This window comes from Hypanus sabinus, chromosome 18 (genome assembly GCF_030144855.1).
Source record: "Hypanus sabinus isolate sHypSab1 chromosome 18, sHypSab1.hap1, whole genome shotgun sequence".
Lineage (NCBI taxonomy): Eukaryota > Metazoa > Chordata > Chondrichthyes > Myliobatiformes > Dasyatidae > Hypanus > Hypanus sabinus.
In genome coordinates, this window is record NC_082723.1 from 21,953,260 (window position 1) to 21,971,847 (window position 18,588).

General features: G+C 43.9%; 1 protein-coding gene across 1 annotated transcript in view; it reads left to right on the forward strand.

The window, feature by feature from the left end:
• Positions 1–17,844: 17,844 nt before the first annotated feature.
• The window catches only part of garnl3 (GTPase activating Rap/RanGAP domain like 3), a 457,411-nt gene continuing 456,667 nt past the window's right edge, over positions 17,845–18,588 (forward strand). Inside the window, exon 1 of the mRNA XM_059993840.1 lies at positions 17,845–17,980. Coding sequence (XP_059849823.1) covers positions 17,928–17,980 — 53 coding nt within the window. The 5' untranslated portion in view covers positions 17,845–17,927. The remainder of the gene's footprint in view (positions 17,981–18,588) is intronic.

The following is an 18,588-nucleotide window of genomic DNA, read 5'->3' on the forward strand; positions in this document are numbered from 1 at the left end:
ATTAAGGGAGTCCACCCTCACACCTTGGTTATGTGGATCCTGGATCAGCTTCTCCAGACGTTCGAGCACCAACCAATAGAAGGCCCTTTGGAGAGCATCATACTTGACTCGAGTGATCGTACTACTTTAGGGTTAGGGTCTGTTTAAAACTCCATTTGACCTGGTCAGGATACCTGTAAGTCTTTAGTTCCTCCCTTCCACCCATCTTTTGGTTCCCACTGGATTGTATTGTTTACTGTCAGACTGAAGTGCCACCTTACAGCAACGGATTACTCGTGTACCAAACAAAAAAGAGCAGCTTAGAGTCATGCAGTTTGTCTGTTGCATGAAGTCAAGGACATATAAAATCATGAGGGTATAGATAGGGTGAATGCACACTTTTTTTTCCCCTGGAGAGGGGGATGAAGAGCTCGAGAGTATGTGTTTAAGGTGAGCTCAGGAGGGATTGAATAGGAATCTGAGGGGCAACAGTACGAAAACAGAGACCTGGGTGGCCTGGGATGGATCAGCAGATCACTTAGCTTGCCCTACACTGTTCAGAATGCCAGTGATCCAGAAGATGCCAAGACCAAGGCCTCTCCGTCCCTGAGAACAGCCTGCATTGCCCTGGTAGAGTATTCATGTGGACTTTGCTGGAGCATTCATGGGCACAAATTTGTTGGGAGCAATAGATGCAGCTACAAGGTTACCAGCAGTGTTCCCACTAGCTTCCGCCACAGCCTCACACACTGGTGCGTTGAGAAGCCTCTTCTCAAGGACTGCTGTTTCAGAATGCACAGCAAACAATGCCAGCAGAACACACTGTACCAAAACTGAATCAGAAGCTCGTCAGTTTCCTCCTTAAGTATCACAATGCAGCACAGTCCACATCCTCACCAGAGATGCAGTTCCTGGGTTGTCCCTTGCGTTCACACTTAGATCTTCTCAAACCCAGTCTCAGGAGTATGCAGGACAAACAGCTGAGAGAAATTGAGGGCTCCTCAAACAAGGAGGTTTGATGTTTCATTCCCAGACAAGCAGTCCTGGTGAGGGACTACAAAGGCGATCTGAAATGGGTACTTGGAATCATTATGTACTGAACTGGACCACTCTCCTACACAGTGGAAATTGCACCTAATGTCATCTGGAGACAACACCTCGATCAGTTGAGGAGAGCAGAGTCAATTGTTGGAGGAGAAAGGTGTCCAGAGCTGTCAGAACCACTTCCAGCAGCCTCAGAGTCAACTCCTACAACCAGCATGGAGGAGGCTTTAAAACCTGAGATTGTTTCACAGCCACAAGCCTCCCCTGCCCAGCCACACTCCCCACTCCCCACCGTCAGGAAAGATGTTACCCCACAAGAGTGAGAAATCTTTCATAGCAATAACTCCTTAGGTGTAAACGGGATAATTTAAATTTGACTCTTGTGGATGTCTATACCGGTATAGTAGCTGCACTATATAATATACTGTGTATATAAGATGACTAGATAGCAATGTGTTACATATTTGAGTTGAGATGCATTCTACATTGAGTTGTTGATAGCTAAGCAGGGAGGAATGTAGTGTATTCAATATTTCAGTAATATTTGAGTAAATGTATTGTTTGAGCACTCTCATAATTCATTATGGATTATATGTAAAACATACGTGAATAGGATATGTCATTACGCCTGCAGATCATGTGTGAGTGCCTTACTAAGAAAAACTAAGTAGACAGGTTATCCCAAGCTCCTGTGGTTTTCCTTCAACTAGATTCTAGAGTTACAGATGAAACATCACACTCCCAACCCACTAACCCCAGCCCGTACCTCGGGCAGGAAAGCGAAGCGCCCAGAGGAAACTTGTGTAACGAGGGGTAGAATGTACAAATTCTTTGCAGGCAACAGTGGGAATTGAGCCCCAGTCAGTGATCATTGGTGCTTTAATAGCAATTTCCCCTTCTGCTATGCCAAAGAGGATATCAGTGTTAGTGAAATAATAGTGCTGGAGAAATTAATGGTGCTATAAGCCGATAAATCTCCAGAGTCTGGTCTGATAATCTGTGTCCCTGAGTATTAAAAGATGTTATTGTAGACATACTTCGGTTGCCGTGGAAATAAGACATAAGACCATATGACAAAACGGATACATTGGTTGATAACTTACTAAATATAGCTTCCTGCAGATTGGAGGGTGAAAATGTACCCCCACTATTTGTAAAAGGAAACAATGGGAGCTTAGTGAACTATGGTCCAGGTTAATTGGGAAAATGCTAGAGTTTATTAAAAACTAATCTATAACAAGACGTGTAGAAAATAGCATTAGATTAGACTTGTGCAAGAGAAATCATTTCAACAAACTTGCTGGAGTTTTTAACCATATGGACACGAATCAGAATTGGGTTTATTATCACTGGCATGTGTCATGAAATTTGTTAACTTCGTGGCAGCAGTTCAATGCAATACATAATATAAAGAACAAACAAATAAATAAGTAAATCAATTACAGTAAGTATTGGAAACATTTTAAAAAGTGCAAAAACAGAAATAATATGTATTGAGAAGTAGTGAGGTAGTGTCCAAGGATTCAATGTCCATTTAGGAATCGGATGGCAGAGGGGAAGAAGCTGTTCCTGAATCACTGAGTGTGTGTCTTCAGGCTCCTGTACCTCCTTCCCGACGGTTTCAATGAGAAGAGGGCATGTCCTGGGTGATGGGGAACCTTGGTATTAGACATAGCCTTTCTGAGTCACCACTGACTGAAGATGTCTTGGATACTATGGAGGCTAGTACCCAAGGTGGAGCTGAATAATTTTACGACTTTCTGTAGCTTCTGTGCAGTAGCCCCACCATACCAGGTGGTGATGCAGCCTGCCAGAATGCTCTCCATGGTACATCCAGAGAAGTTTGAGTGCTTCAGCTGACAAACCAAATCCCATTAAATTCTGAAAGAAATATAGCCACTGTCTGGCTTCTTTATAATTCCATCAATATGTTAGGACCAAGTTAGATCCTCAAAGATCTTGACACCCAGGAGCTTGAAATTTCTCACTCTTCTGATCCCTCGATGAGGATTGGTTTGTGTTCCCTCCTCTTGCCCTTCCTGAAGTCCACCATCAGTTCTTTTGCCTTACTGGCATTGAATGCAATGTTGTTGCTGTGACACCACTCAGCTAGCTGGTATATCTCACTCCTGTGTGCCCTTTCCTATCCATCTGAGATTCTATCAACAATGGTTGTATCATCAGCAAATTTATAGATGGTCTTTGAGCTATACCTAGCCACACAGTCATGGGTATAGAGGGACTAAGACAGTGGACCAAGCACACATCCCTGAGGTGTGCCAGTGTTGATCGTCAGAAAGGAGGAGATATTACCCCCAATCCGCACAGATTGTGGTCTTCTGGTAAGGAAGGCAAGGATCCAATTGAAGAGGGAGATACAGAGGCCCAGGTTCTGTAACTTATCAGTCAGGGTTGTTGGAATGATGCTGTTAAATGCTAAGCTATAGTTGCCGAACAGCATTCTGACATGGGTGTTTGTATTGTCCAGGTGATCTAAGACCGTGTGAAGAGACATCGAGACCTATTGTGGTGATAGGAAAATTGCAGTGGGTCCAGGTCCCTGCTGAGGCAGGAGTTCATTCTAGCCATGACCAACTTCTCAAAGCATTTCATCACCCTAGACGTGAGTGCTGCTGGGTGATGGTCATTAAGGCAGCTCTCACTACACTTCCTAGGCACTGGTATAACTTTGCCTTTTTGAAACAGGTGGGAACTTCTGACTGTAGCAGTGAGAAGTTGAAAATGTCCCTGAATGTTCCCTCCAGTTGGCTGGCACAAGTTTACAGAGCCTTACCAGTACTCCACTGGGGCTTGCCACCTTGCGAAGGTTCAGCCTCCTTAAAGCCAGCCTAACATCAGCTTCTGAGACAGAGATCAAGGGTCTCTGGGTGCAGCAGGGATCTTCATAGCTGAAGTTATATTCTCCCTTTCAAAGTGGGCATAGAAGGCGTTGAGATTATCTGGTAGTGAAACATCGCTGTCGTTCATGCCACTGGGTTTCACTTTGATACACCATCAATAACTCTCAGAGACGTGAGGCGAGAGATAGACTTTTATTAGCTGGAAGAAAGCACTGTCAGCAGCAAGAGACCATCACACAACATCCTGGAGACTGAGGGAGGAGCAGTGCCTCCAATTGCCTTTATACAGGGGTCTGTGGGAGGAGCCACAGGAGCAGTCAGCAGGGACGTGTCCAGACAGGTATATGTAGTTCACCACTGTACTGCCCTGCAAACCCTGCCAGAGTTGTCATACATCCAATGTTGCCTCCAATTACTCCTTGGAGTTGTCTCTTTGCTCTTGAAATTGTCCTTCGCATGTCATACCTGGTTTTCTTGTACAGACCTGGGTCACCAGACTTAAGGCCCACTGATCTAGTCCTGGTTCATCCATGGCTTTTGGTTTCTGTATTATTCCACATTACACCTTCCCCTTTGCTTTTGAGAGACTCAACAGTTCTGTCCTCGCAGTGTATTGTAAGCCTGTCAATATGAATCGCTGCATCTGGTACAGAAGGGGTTAACCAGGAATTTCACATTTCAATGACTGCTACACCTCTCTAGTATCTGTTGCCCTTTAAATTTCAAGTTGTGGGCTTCACTCATGATTGGGAAAAGATTTTGAGGACCATTTGGAAGGACAGATGCACTAGACCAGATGAACTGCACCCTAGGGTTCTGAAAGAGGCAGCAGTAGAGATGCTGGAGGCATTAGTAATTATCTTGCTAGAACCATTGGACTCTGGCATGGTTCTGGAGGACTGGAAAATTGCAAATGTCACTCCACTCTTTAAGAAAGGAGGGAGGCAGCAGAAAGGAAATCATAGACCAGTTAGCCTGACCTCAGTGGTAGGGAAGATGTTGGAGTCAATTGTTAAGGTGAGGTTATGGAGTACTTGGTGACACAGGACAATTTATGACCAAAGTCAGCATGGTTTCCTTAAGGGAAAACCTTGCCTGGCGGACCTGTTGGAATTCTTTGAGGAGATTACAAGTAGGATTGATAAAGGGGATGCAGTGAATGTTGTATATTTGGATTTTCAGAAGGCTTTTGACAAAGTGCCACACGTGAGGCTGCCTACCAAGTTAAAATCCTATGGTATCGCAGGGAAGTTACGGGCATGGTTAGAGCATTGGCTGATTGGTAGGAGGCAGTGAGTGGGAGTAAAAGGATATTTTTGTGGTTGGCTGCCAGTGATTACTGGTGGTGTTCTGCAGAGGCAGGTGTTGGGTCATCTTTTAATGCTGTATATCAATGACTTCAATGATGGAATAGATGCTTTGTTGCCAAGTTTTCAGATGATATGAAGATTAGTGGAGGGGCAGGAAATGTTGAGGAAATGGGTATGCTGCTGAAGGACTTAGACAGGTTAGGAGAATGGGCAAGTAAGTGGCAAATAAAATACTTTAGAGAAATAGATAGACTATTAGATAAATGGACTATTTTCTCAATAGGGAGAAAATCCATAAATCTGAGATGCAAAGGGACTTAGGAGTCCTTGTGCAGAACACCCTAAAGATGAACTTGCAGATTGAGTCAGTGGTGAGGAAGGCAAATGCAATGTTAGCATTCATTTCAAGAAGTCTAAAGTACAAGAGCAAGGATGTGATGCTGAGGCTTTATAAGGTACTGGTGAGGCTTCACCTTGAGTATTGTGAATGGTTTTGGGCTCCTCATCTAAAAAAAGATGTGCTGGCATTGGAAAGGCTTCAGAGGAGGTTCACAAGGATTATTCTGGGAATGAAATGGTTATCATATGAAGAGCGTTTGATAGCTCTGGGCCTGTTCTCACTGGAATTGAGAAGGATGAGGGGGGATCTCATTGAAACCTTTCAAATAATGAAAGGCATAGACAGAGTAGATGTGGAAAGGATTTCCCATGGTGGGAGAGTCTCGGACAAGAGGGCACAGCCTCAGCATAGAGGCTTTTAAAACAGTCCATTTAAAACAGATGTGGAGAAATTTCTTTACCGAGAGGGTAATGAATTTGTGGAATTTGTTACCACAGGCAGCTGTGGAGGCCAGGTCATTGGGTGTATTTAATGCAAGCTTGACAGGTTTTCAATTGGACGTGGCATCAAAGGTTACAGGGAGAAGACCAGGGAGTGGGCTGAGGAGGGGGAAAAGGATCAGCCATGACTGAATGGCAGAGCAGACTCGATGGGCCAAATGGCCTCATTCTGCTCCAGTGTCTTGTGGCCTTTTGTTCGAGCACCAGAGTACTGGAGGAGGCCAACGTGAACAATAAAGCAACACCAACTCCGATGGACAGGTCATATCATTCAGATGCCAAACTCGAGTCTCTCCAGACAGAACCTTTACTCCCAGTTGAAGGAAGGTCAGTGAACCCCTGGTGGGCAAAGGAAATGTTTCGAAGATGGCATTAAAATTAGCCTGAGGAAGTTCGCATTGCATCAAAAAACTGGAATACATTGTACTCCATTGATGCACCCAGGGGAAGTCTGTTCATGAGGAAGCTGCGTTACATGGAAGCACCTCCACCGTGCCACAGAGATCAAGCAGCAACTGTGTAAAGTCTGAACCACCAAAAGACACAACCACAAATCACATCCACCACCACACTGCACCAGAAGATGTGGATTCCAGATCAGCTTCTATTGCCACCTGAGGATAGCCCCTTAGGAGAACATTGTACTGAACTCGAGTGATCACACTACTATCTTCTGCCCAGTGGAAGGGGGAGAAGAGAGAATGTCTGGAGTTGCTGGGGCTTTGATTATGCTAGCTGCTTTACTGAGCCAGTGTGGAGCAAGAAAATACACATAGAATTCACAAGGTGCATCTTTAATGTGAAGTGTAACCAGACCATACAAAGATGTCATAAAGACTGCATGAAATGCAAGCCTTTGAGAGATACAATGATATGATAGCCAGTAACCTTCATCTTTAAGAGATCACTAGTTGATGTAAATGCAAGTTATTTCTGTTTAGGTTGAGTGTAAAGCTGTATTTGACGGCTTGCTTTGTTAGCACAGTAGTCGCAACAAGCTGGGAGCTGACTGCATAAGTTCTGTGAACAATGTTTATTACTGGCCATTTTATTAACCAGGTGGTTTAATAATTCTTCTCTCTGATACTGCTTTCAGCAAGGTTTGCCCATTAGTCCAAATCCTGCCAAACAAATCCTATTGTAGAAAAGAACATTTCATTTATTATTCAAAACATGATGAGCATCCCTGTAGAACAAACTCCAAAATAATTGGGCAAACGCTAGTTATTTTAGCTTTTCAGCAATCACATCTTCATTAGTACCTATCTATTTATTGATTAATGATCTATCCACCTATCTATCCTTCCATCTATCTATTTATCTATCTATTTCTATTTCCTCCCCTCTGTCTCCCTCTGCTATTGGTCTGTATATCTGTGTAACTCATTGCCGGACAGACAGACAAACAGACATACGTTATTGATCCCAAGGGAAATTGGGTTTTGTTACAGTCACACCAACCAAGAATCGTGTAGAGATATAGCAATATAAAACCATAAATAATTAAATAATACTAATAAGTAAATTATGCCAAGTGGAAATAAGTCCAGGACCAGCCTATTGGCTCAGGGTGTCTGACACTCTGAGGGAGGAGTTGTAAAGTTTGATGGCCACAGGCAGGAATGACTTCCTATGACGCTCAGTGTTACATCTCGGTGGAATGAGTCTCTGGCTGAATGTACTCCTGTGCCTAACCAGTACATTATGGAGTGGATGGGAGACATCGTCCAAGATGGCATGCAACTTGGACAGCATCCTCTTTTCAGACACCACCGTCAGAGAGTCCAGTTCCACCCCCACACCATCACTGGCCTTACAAATGAGTTTGTTGCTTCTGTTGGTGTCTGCTACCCTCAGCCTGCTGCCCCAGCACACAACAGCAAACATGATAGCACTGGTCACACAGACTCGTAGAACATCCTCAGCATCGTCCGGCAGATGTTAAAGGACCTCAGTCTCCTCAGGAAGTAAAGACGGCTCTGACCCTTCTTGTAGACAGCCTCAGTGTTCTTTGACCAGTCCAGTTTATTGTCAATTCTTGTTTATTCTTTCTCCACCACACATCTCTTCATCAATCTAGCTGTCCATATCTGACTGACTTTGGTTTGTCTGTCGACACACGAGCTATTTTCCCATTGGTGAATTTGTGTACTTTGCTTCTCAGTACCTCAGTCATCGATACCTTACAAATAACCCGCCTCATATCATAAGCCGTTACCTTGAGAACAGATTCTGTGATAGTTGCTCCTCGTGCTGCAACTCAAGCCAAGCTCATCTATATTTCCAAAAAATGTAGGAGGAGGCCATTTGTCCCATCAAGTCCATGTCTGCTTGTGATACCAACCCCACAGCAATTTTCCCTATGAAATCTGTTCCATATTTAAGTTCCATGTTCTATCTTCTCGCCACGTTCTTGATTCCTGGATTCCAGCGCCCACTACTCCCGGATTAATTTACAACAGCCCATTAACCCATCAACTCACGTACTATACTTTGGGATGTGAGTGGTCATAAGGGGAGTGATTAAGGATTAAGCCTGGGTCCCTCAGCTATGAACCAACAGGGGTTCTAAGTATACCACTGTGCCACTCCTTGCTTCCCCTCTTACCTGGACTGGTGCTGTGTGTCCTCCTGTAGACTTAATTATCATCTCAGTGCAGATATCTTGTTTAATATGGACAAGTCGGGCAGAAGTTGAGCTGTATGATTCTCAACAGTGTGGGGGAACAGAGGGATCTTGGGGTTCACATCTGTCATCATCATTATGTGTCATGTCGTATGATGTGGGCGATCTGGGTCTTTCCGTGACCATGATGGTTCTAGGAAACTTTTTTCTCTCCAGATGTGGTTTACAAAACAGGTGACCCCAGCCATCATAACTACACTTCAGAGGTTGTCTGCCTGGGTGTCAGTGGTCACATAACCAGGACGTGATCTGCACCGGCTGCTCATACGACCATCCACCACCTGCTCCCATGGCTTCACGTGACCCTGATTGCAGGGGTGGTGGAGGTTGGGGGGGGGGGGCTTAGCAGATGCTCTATCTTGCCCAAGCATGACCTACAAGCTCGTGGAGGAAAGGAGTGCCTCTCACCTCCTTCAGGGGAGATGTATATCCACCCTGCCCCTCTTCACACCCACAGATCTCTGAAAGTTACTGTGCAAGTTGATAGGATTGTTAAGAAGGTGTATGGTGTGCATTGGTTCTCATTAGTTGGAGTACTGAGTTCAAGAACCATGCCATAATGTTACAGTTCTATAACATCCTGGCTAGACCAGACTTGGAATATTGTGTTCCGTTCTGGTCACCACATTATAGGAAGGGATGTGGAATTTTGGATATGGTGCAGAGGAGATTTACGAGGGTGCTACCTGGACTAGAGAGCATATGTTAAGAGGACAGCTTGAGTGAGTGAGGGCAACTCTCTTTGGAGCAAAGGAGGATGAGAAATAACTTTATAGAGGTGTATGAGATGATAAGAGGCACAGATCCAGAAGATGGATAGAGACTTCTTCCCATTGCGGAATGTGGGAGGAAACCAGATCACCCAGAAGAAACATGGTCATGGGGTGAATGTACAAACTGCTTGAAGTCAGAGGTGGGAACGTTAACCGTTAACCATTTAATTCTGGGATCCTCTCCACCCCATTTCTTTGGCATTCGGGAGAAAACTGTGGCTTCCCGTAGAAACTCAACCTGGTCACAGGGAGAGCGTGCAAACTCCACGCGGAGTTCGGAGCTGATCCTGGGTGTTTGGCTCTCTGAGGTTCAGCACTGCCAGCTGCACCACTGTGCTTTTTTTTTTGGCACGTTATATCAAAGTGAAGGGGATGGCTCCTCAATCCCTGAAAATGTATCTCTTGGCTAGAATAAATGCCATCTATTTCAAGGTAACAGTTTTTGGCACTAAATCTTATAACCTCCTATTAAACAATTCTTTTGTTATTAAATTGTGTGAGCATCCACTATGAGAAGTTTCCTTAAGGATTTCAAAGTTCAAAGTAAATTTATTATCAAAGTGTCTTTATGTCATCTTGAGATTCACTTTATTGAAAGAGTTCTCAGTGAAACAAAGAAACACAATACAACACAACACAACCTCTAGTTCTCCTTCCCCTTTTCTTTCTTCCATGGTCCTCTATCCCCGCCTATCAGACTCCCACCTTCTCCAGCCCTGTACCTCTTGCACCAATCGAGTTCCTGGCTATTTACTTCATCCCTCACCCTCCCATTTTCACCTACCACCCTGTTTCCCTCTCCTCAAACCCACATTTTAAACCTACTCCTTATCTTTGTTTTCTCCGGTCTTGCCAAAAGCCTGAAACATCAACTGTACTTTTTTCCATAGACGCTGCCTGGCCTGCTGAGTTCCCGGAGCATTTTGTGCATCTTGCTCGGATTTCCAGCATCTGCGGATTCCCTCTTTGTGAAACACAACAAGATCATTGAAAAATTACACACAAACAACGTAACAAACAGCCAATGTGCAAAAGAAAGGCAACCTGCACAGATACAAAAAGTAAACAAATAAATGAATAAATTGGTAAGCAAAGAAATGGATAGATAATTGGATAGCTAACTAACCAGATAAATAATTAAATCAGTTATACTGAGAACATGAGCTGTAGACACCTTGAAAGTGATAACTCAAGTTCTCAGTATTATTGTTTTATTTATTATTTGTTTGCTTATCAATCTATTTATCTATTTAGTTATTTGTCTATCTATCCATCTCTTATCTATCTATTTATTTATTTATTTCCTCAGCTCAAGCTGATCAACTCTGAGATATGGGCATACCAAAGCTCGCACATTTCTCATTTGCTAGGAACTTTTGGAGTATTCTAGTGGTTTTTGGTATTGTGGCTTTCTGGAGATTTACATTGATATTGCTGTGTGGGCCTAATTGTTTAATGCTATTGTGTGGTGTCTTTGGGATGACACCAGTTATAGATATTACTATCGGGACAATGTATACCCTGTTCATGTTCCATAATCTGTCAATTTCCTCTTTTAATTCAGCATATTTCTGATGTTTTTCACTTATTGAATTCTGTATGTTATGTTTGGAATGGTTATATCTATTAAAGAAGTTGTTTTTGTTTGTTATTATGTACTATTATTATTTGTTCTTCTTTTGCACATTGGTTGCTTGTCTGTCTTTGTTTGGGTATAGTTACAAAGTTCAAAGTAAATTTATTATCAAAGTACATTCTGTATATGTCACTATGTACATTCCGGAGATTCATTTCCTTGTGAGCGTTCACAGTAAATGCAAAGAAACAGAGTAGAATTAATGAAAAGCTGCACGCAAAGATGGACAAAGAACCAACATAGAAAATGCAACAATTTGTGCAAATACAGAAAAAAAACATGATAATAAATATTGAGAATATGAGTTGTAGAATCTTTGAAAATGAGTCCATAGATTGTGGCATCAGTTCAGCGTTGGAGTGAGTGAAGTTCTTCATTGATTCTATTATATTCCAGGGTAGTATTTGGTGTACATACTTTGATAATAAATTCACTTTGAACTTCGAAAAGGTGCTGCATAGGAGTGACTCAGAAAGGATCCTTTAGCCTTGGAAAGGGATGGTTTGCAGCAGTGATCGCCTCACCTCTCTGCACTGTTAGAGGCTCAGGAGTGCAATGAAATAATCGAAGAATAGAAGGGAGAATGAGATGAGTGAAGAGGTGGCGTTGTCGATCCACCTTGATGAGAGCCTAGGAAAATCAATGAATGTTGAACGATAAGTAAAAGGAACAGGAGAAACATGAGAAATAGGAGCAGTACTTGGCCATGCCTGCTCTTCTGTTCAATAAGGTCAAGGCTTACCTCAAGCCCCAAGCCATGTTTGATTTCCTTAATATTTGAAAACCTGTTGATTTCTGAATACTCTTGACAACTAAGCTTCCCACTGCCATCTTGGGGAGAAACAATATGTACTGTGTTTTGCACCTTGGCCCCAGAGCAATGATCTTCCATTTATCTGTATACATGTGTGTGGGTGAAGAATCCTGCACCTACCCTAGATAGGCCCAGACAGAGGCAGAGAGGATGTGTCTAAAAGAAGAAGGGTCCAGGACCAGAGGGCACAGCCTCAGAATAGAAGGACGTCCCTTTAGAACAGAGATAATGAGAAATTTCTTCAGCTAAAAGGTGGTGAATCTATAGAATTCATTACCACAGATGTTGCAGAGGCCAAATCATTGGGTATATTTAAAGCCGAGGTTGATAGGCTCTTGATTATTAAGGGTGTCAGAAGTTATAGGGAAAAGGCAGGAGAATGGGTTTGAGAAGGATAATAAATCAGCCATGATTGAATGACAGAGCAGGCTCAATGAATCAACTGGCCTAATTCTGCTCCTATGTCTTACGGTCTTAACCTGTTGAGTCCCTTAAGAGTTTTGTACCTATCAAAGCATGTATGGAGGGGTGAGGTTATGGTCTGGGTAAAGGTCGATGGGACTAGTCAGCTTGATAGTTTGGTACAGGCTAGATGGCCCAAAGGGCCTGTTTCTGTGCTGTAGTATTCCATGACTTTATGATTCTCAGTGTGATCACCTCTCATCCTTCCAAACTCCGGTCAACGCTGCCCAGTTCCAGCTTGCTTTACAAATCTCCATCCCAGGAATCAGTCTGAGGAGAGCTTGCTGCATCACCCTTAATCTAATTGCATCCTTCCTTATTCTGGATGCTCAACAAACACTGCATTGGCTGCTTTCTATGCTGTGAAATGATTCTGTCAAAAAGATCGATGCATTAAGCCAAGATATAAGTCAACAAGATTCTTCATGCTCTGCAGATTAAATGCTAGATATCGAGGAGGCTCTGGTGGGTCGTGTAAATAGGTAGCTAGTTCGTAGCCATGGGATATTGTCTTTAATAAACAAGTTTGCTAATACTCCCTTCAGAATGATGATTCCTGACATCAGAGCTTATGACATCACAGCCAATGGGCTCACTTTCAAAGACTCTACAACTTATGTAGACATTTATTATTATTTTTTTGTGTTTGCAACATTTGTCTTTCACAAATTGGTTATTTGTCAGTCTTCTGTGTGCAGATTTTCATTGATTCGCTTGTATTTATCTGTTGTACTGTGCATGCCCGCAGGAAAGTGAATCTCATGTAGCATATGGTGAGATATGTACATGTATCTGTGTATATGTATATATAATATACTTTGATAATAAATTCACTTTGAATACCATCAGCCGTAGGTGATTGCTTAAAAAGAGACTAGAATTCATTATGTGTTTACATCGACAGATAATTATGACTTCATGACAGCGTTCCAATATCATCCACAGATAAATAGATATTTATTTGGAGATAGCACAGTAACAGACCCTTCTGGTTCAAGAAGCCCTCGCCACCTATTTACACCCATGTGACCAATTAACCCTACTAACCTGTACATATTTGGACTGTGGAAGGAAACCCATGCGGTCGCGGGGAGAATGTACAAACTCCTTACAGGCACAGTTGAACCCAGGTCGCTGGCACTGTAAAGCATTACGTTAACTGCGACACCACTGTGCAGCTGTAGAGGATGGAAATAGAAAGTTATTTTCAGAGAATGGAACGCTGGGCCACTAATTGTTACTGCAGCTCCCATTTTGCCACTCATGGGCTTCTTCATGGAAGGTGACACTTGCTGAAGATTGCTGGCAGTATAAGGTGGAACAGCTATCAGAATGCAAGCCTGCTTCTTCCGTCTGTTGTTGGAAATTCCTTAACTCCCAGTCCCTCCCTCCCTGTTTCACTTTCAAGTTTGTCTCTTGCCTTTTTCCCTTCATCGAAAACTAGCCAACTCTCCCATCTCACACCAGATCTTGTCCACATTATCAGGTGGACACCCTGCATCGGGACCCTGAGTTTCGACGTGAATTCCAATTCCATCCCCACACCCCCCCACCTGCTGAGCCTGTCCACCAGACTGGTCGTTCCTTCAGGTACCCCCGCATGCTTGCTCTGCCAGCTAGTGAGATCGCGGCTGACTGTTGACCCATCTCCCACACAACTTGCACTGTCCTCACTTAACCTAAAGCTGGATTATTCCTCTTCATTTCTGTCTTCTTTGAACCCGTTCTGGCCTGGAGAAACAAGCATCTCTGCTCCAGATGCTGGTATCTGCAGTTTTGTGTCTCACCCCGGTCTTGCTTACCCACCAGCTCTCTCTCTCTCTCTCTCACCCATCTCCTCTGGGTTTGCTCAGTCCTCGCGTGCTCCAAGTGTAAATCAGAATCAGGAAGTTGTGAAGCATCTACATCCTGATATATGTTGTGAGGTTTACTGTTTTCTTTCAGCAGTATGGTGCAATTAATAAAAATTACTATAAATTGCAATAGCAATATATAAAAGTAAATAGTGTAAAAATAATAGAGAGCAAGATAATGAGGTAGTGTTCATGGTTTCGTAGACTGCTCAGAAATCTGATGGCAGAGGCAAATAAGCTGTTCTTAAAACATTGAGTGCACATCTTCAGCTCCTGTACCACTTCTCTGATGCTGATAATGAGAAGAGGGCATATCCCGTTTGGTGGGGGTCTTTAATGATGGATGCTGCCTTTGATGTCCATGATGGTGGGGAGGCTTGTGGCCATGGTGGGGCTGGCTGTGCTTACAACTTTCTGCAGCTTTTTCCTGATCCTGGGCATTTGCCCTTCCACACCAGACAGCGATGCAACCAGTTAGAATGCTCTCCACTGTACACCTGTAGAAATTTGTTAGTCTTCGGTGACATGTCAAATCTCCTCAGATTCTTAAGGAAATATAGTCACTGTTGTAACTGCGTAATCGCATCAATATATTGAGCACAGGATAAATGCTAAACTCTCCACCCATCCTCACGTCCATGAAATCAACAGCGAACGGAAAAAATTCACATTTGTATATGAAATGTGAGTCTTTTCCTTATGAGGGGACACCTGATAGAAACTTATAAGATTGAGAGGCATAGATAGGGTAGGTGGCCAGTATCTTTTATCCAGGGTCGAAGGTGAGAGGGTTATGTTCAGAGAAGGTGTGTAGGGCAAGTTTTGATTACACAGAGGAGTGGGTCCCTGGAACATGCTTCCAGGGATGGTGGGGGAGGCACGTGAAATGCATTTGAAAGACTCTTAGATTGGCACGCAAATGGAGGGATTTGACAATAATGCAGGCAGAAGGGATTAGTTCAGTTAGGCATTATTTTGGCACAACATTGTGGGCTGAAGGGCTTGTTCCTGTTCTGTTCTCTGTAACATGGAGAATATTCCAACTGGCTGCATCACTAGAACCATAGAACATTACAGCACAGAAACAGGCCTTTTGGCCCTTCTTGGCTGTGCTGAACCATTTTTCTGCCTAGTCCAAACTGACCTGCACCTGGACCATATCCCTCCGTACACCTCTCATCCATGTACCTGTCCCAAGTTTTTCTTAAATCTCAAAAGTGAGCCCGCATTTACCACTTCATCTGGCAGCTCATTCCACACTCCCACCACTCTCTGTGTGAAGAAGCCCCCCCAATGTTCCCTTTAAACTTTTCCCCCTTCACCCTTAACCCATGTCCTCTGTTTTTTTTTCTCCCCTAGCTTCAGTGGAAAAAGCCTGCTTACATTCACTCTATCTATACCCATCATAATTTTATACACCTCTATCAAATCTCCCCTCATTCTCCTACGCTTCAGAAAATAAAGTCCTAACCTATTCAACCTTTCCCTGTAACTCAGTTTCTCAAGTCCTGGCAACATCTTTGTAAACCTTCTCTGCACTCTTTCAACCTTATTAAAATCCTTCCTGTAATTAGGTGACTAAAACTGCACACAATACTCCAAATTCAGTCTCACCAATGTCTTATACAACCTCACCGTTACATTCCAACTCTTATACTCAATACTTTGATTTATAAAGGCCAATGTACCAAAAGGTAGTTGGGGGTTGGGGAGGGTGTGTGTGTGTGTGTAATGCGCACACACACACGGAGCCTACTGGACAAGGTCCAAGTAAGCAGTAGAGGGTTGTAAACTTAGTCAGCTCCATCATGACTGCTAGCCTCCCCAGCACATAGGACATCTTCAAGGACCCCAATCATCCAGGATATGCTTTGTTCTCATCGGGATGGAGGTACAGGAGCCTGAAGGCACACACTCAGTGACTCAGGAAGAGCTTCTTCCCCTCTGCCATCTGGTTTCTGCATGGACATTGAACCTATGAACATTACCTCATTACTTTTTTAAATTTCTGCTTTTGCACTACTTGTTTGGAAACATAGAAAACCTACAGCACAATGCAGGCCCTTCAGCAGAGCATGTCCTCACCTGAGAAATTATCTCGGGTTTGTTCTATTTTTCTGAGCTCCATGTACCTGTCCAGGAGTCTCTTAAAAGACCCTATTGTATCTGCCTCCACCACCATCACCGGCAGCCCATTCCATGCACTCACCATTCTCTGCATGTTTAAAAAAGAACTTGCCCCTGACAACTCCTCCATACCTAATTCCAAGCACCTTAAAACTGTGCCCTCTCGTGCTAGCCATTTCAGCCGTGGGAAAAAGCCTCTGACTATCCACACGATCAATGTCTCTCATCATCTTATGTCATCACCTCTGTCAGGTCACCTGTCATCCTCCGTTGCTCCAAGGAGAAAAGGCCGAGTTCACTCAACCTAATTTCATAAGGCATGCTCCCCAATCCAGACAACATCCTTGTAAATCTCCTCTGCACCCTTTCTATGGCTTCCACATCCTTCCTCTAGTGAGACAACCAGAACTGAGCACAGTTTTCCAAGTGGGGTCTGACCAGGGTCCTATATAGCTGCAACATTACCTCTTGGGCTCCTAAACTCAATCCCACGATTGATGAAGGCCAATGCACCGTATGCCTTCTTAACCAGAGAGTCAACCTGTGCAGCTGCCTTGAGTGTCCTGTGGACTCGGATCCCAAGATTCCTCTGATCCTCCACACTGCCAAGAGTCTTATAAGTAGTATTTAATTCAAATATTATGTGTGTATATTTAGATATACTGTAATTCAGTTCTTTTCCCAGCATCAAAAGTTAACAAATCTCACATATGCCAGTAAATCTGATTCTGATTTTGTTCTTCAGTGCCTCTCACATCCCTACCAGAGCATTTCAAAGCCAGAGGGAATCCACAGCTGAATTGTTGTCCTTTTCCCTTCTTGGCAGCCCCTCGGGATTGAGGGTAACCTTCCACTCTGGTTCCGAGGTGAGGTCCATCAGGAAAACACAGACTCTCCCACAGAGGCATCACTGTAGGAAGCACAACAGAAATTAATCCCTCAAGAACACAACTACGAAAGTGTCCATTTTCCATCAGTGAGTGATGTCCAGTGAGGACGAAATACTGGCCCTAGATACTTGGGATAACTCTACCCGACTAAGTTACGCAACTACTACCTTTTTGACGCATTCTGTTTTGTTTTGATCGCTGTTTTATTATTGTACTTATTATAACCATGAATGTTGTTTATCGGCTTTACGCGAGCAGGGAATTTCCTTGCGCCCTGGAGAGATGAATTCCGATTCTCTTTCGGAATCGCTTATTTGTCGGGGCGCTAGGACCCTGAAGAGCTCTATTCAATCTGCAGCTCTTGTCCATCTCTAGTGACTTAATTACTATCTGCAGACGGTGCAGTTCAGTCCCCTTTTCTCCAGATTTAAAGGCAGGCTGTGACAACGCTCCCCACCATCTAACTTGGGGAAATAAAATATACATTTTCTCCGGATGTAACGCCGACGGGCGGTTTGTGTGACTGAAGCAGTGTGGACTGAGGAGAGGGTTCACCGTGTTGCCCCAGCCGGTGTTGTCCATGCAGTTCCTGTGAGTTTCGCTGCTGGTTTATTGTAATTCACCTCGCGGAGAGAGAGAGAAGAAATCGAAAATGCGGAAGAGGGCATCCTTCCTGAGAAAAGGCTGCAGCTTCGAAATACAAAGGTAAAAAGATAACTGTGCCTTTTTTTTTTGTTGGAATTTTGTGAAGTAACCTGCCGTCTGGAGCTCGCTGCTGGCCGTTGGAAGTGCTGTCTTGTGTGTGACCAGTATGTTGTACCGCACTCTAATCCTGCCCGGGACCGCGCTTTTCCCGGTGATTACCCAACCGGCATTTGGAGAAGGGTTTGGGTTTTGCAGTTCAGCCCTCATCCTGGCACATTAGAAAGCTTCGGGCTTCATTCAAACCTGCCGTTGAATTCTTTTCTACTCGACTAGTATTTAAGTTGTTTTTTAAGATTATTTTCCCCGACTGGGGGGGGGGGGGGGGGCTCGGATGCGGAGGGAGGTGGTGGGTCGTTGTCCAGTTCCAAGGTATTCGGTGGAGGGATTCAAAGGCGACTTCACGTGTGCTGGAGGAACTCAGCAGGTCAGGCTATGGAAATGAATTAATAGTCGACGTATCGGGCCGAGATCCTTCTTCGGGACTGTGTGATAGATGACACCGCACCTGCCTTTACCGAGAAGCCTCATCTCCAAAAACTCTCGGCAGCGACGACTTACGATGATAACCTTTGCACGGCAGGGCCAGCCCCGCTACTCCATGCCTAGAA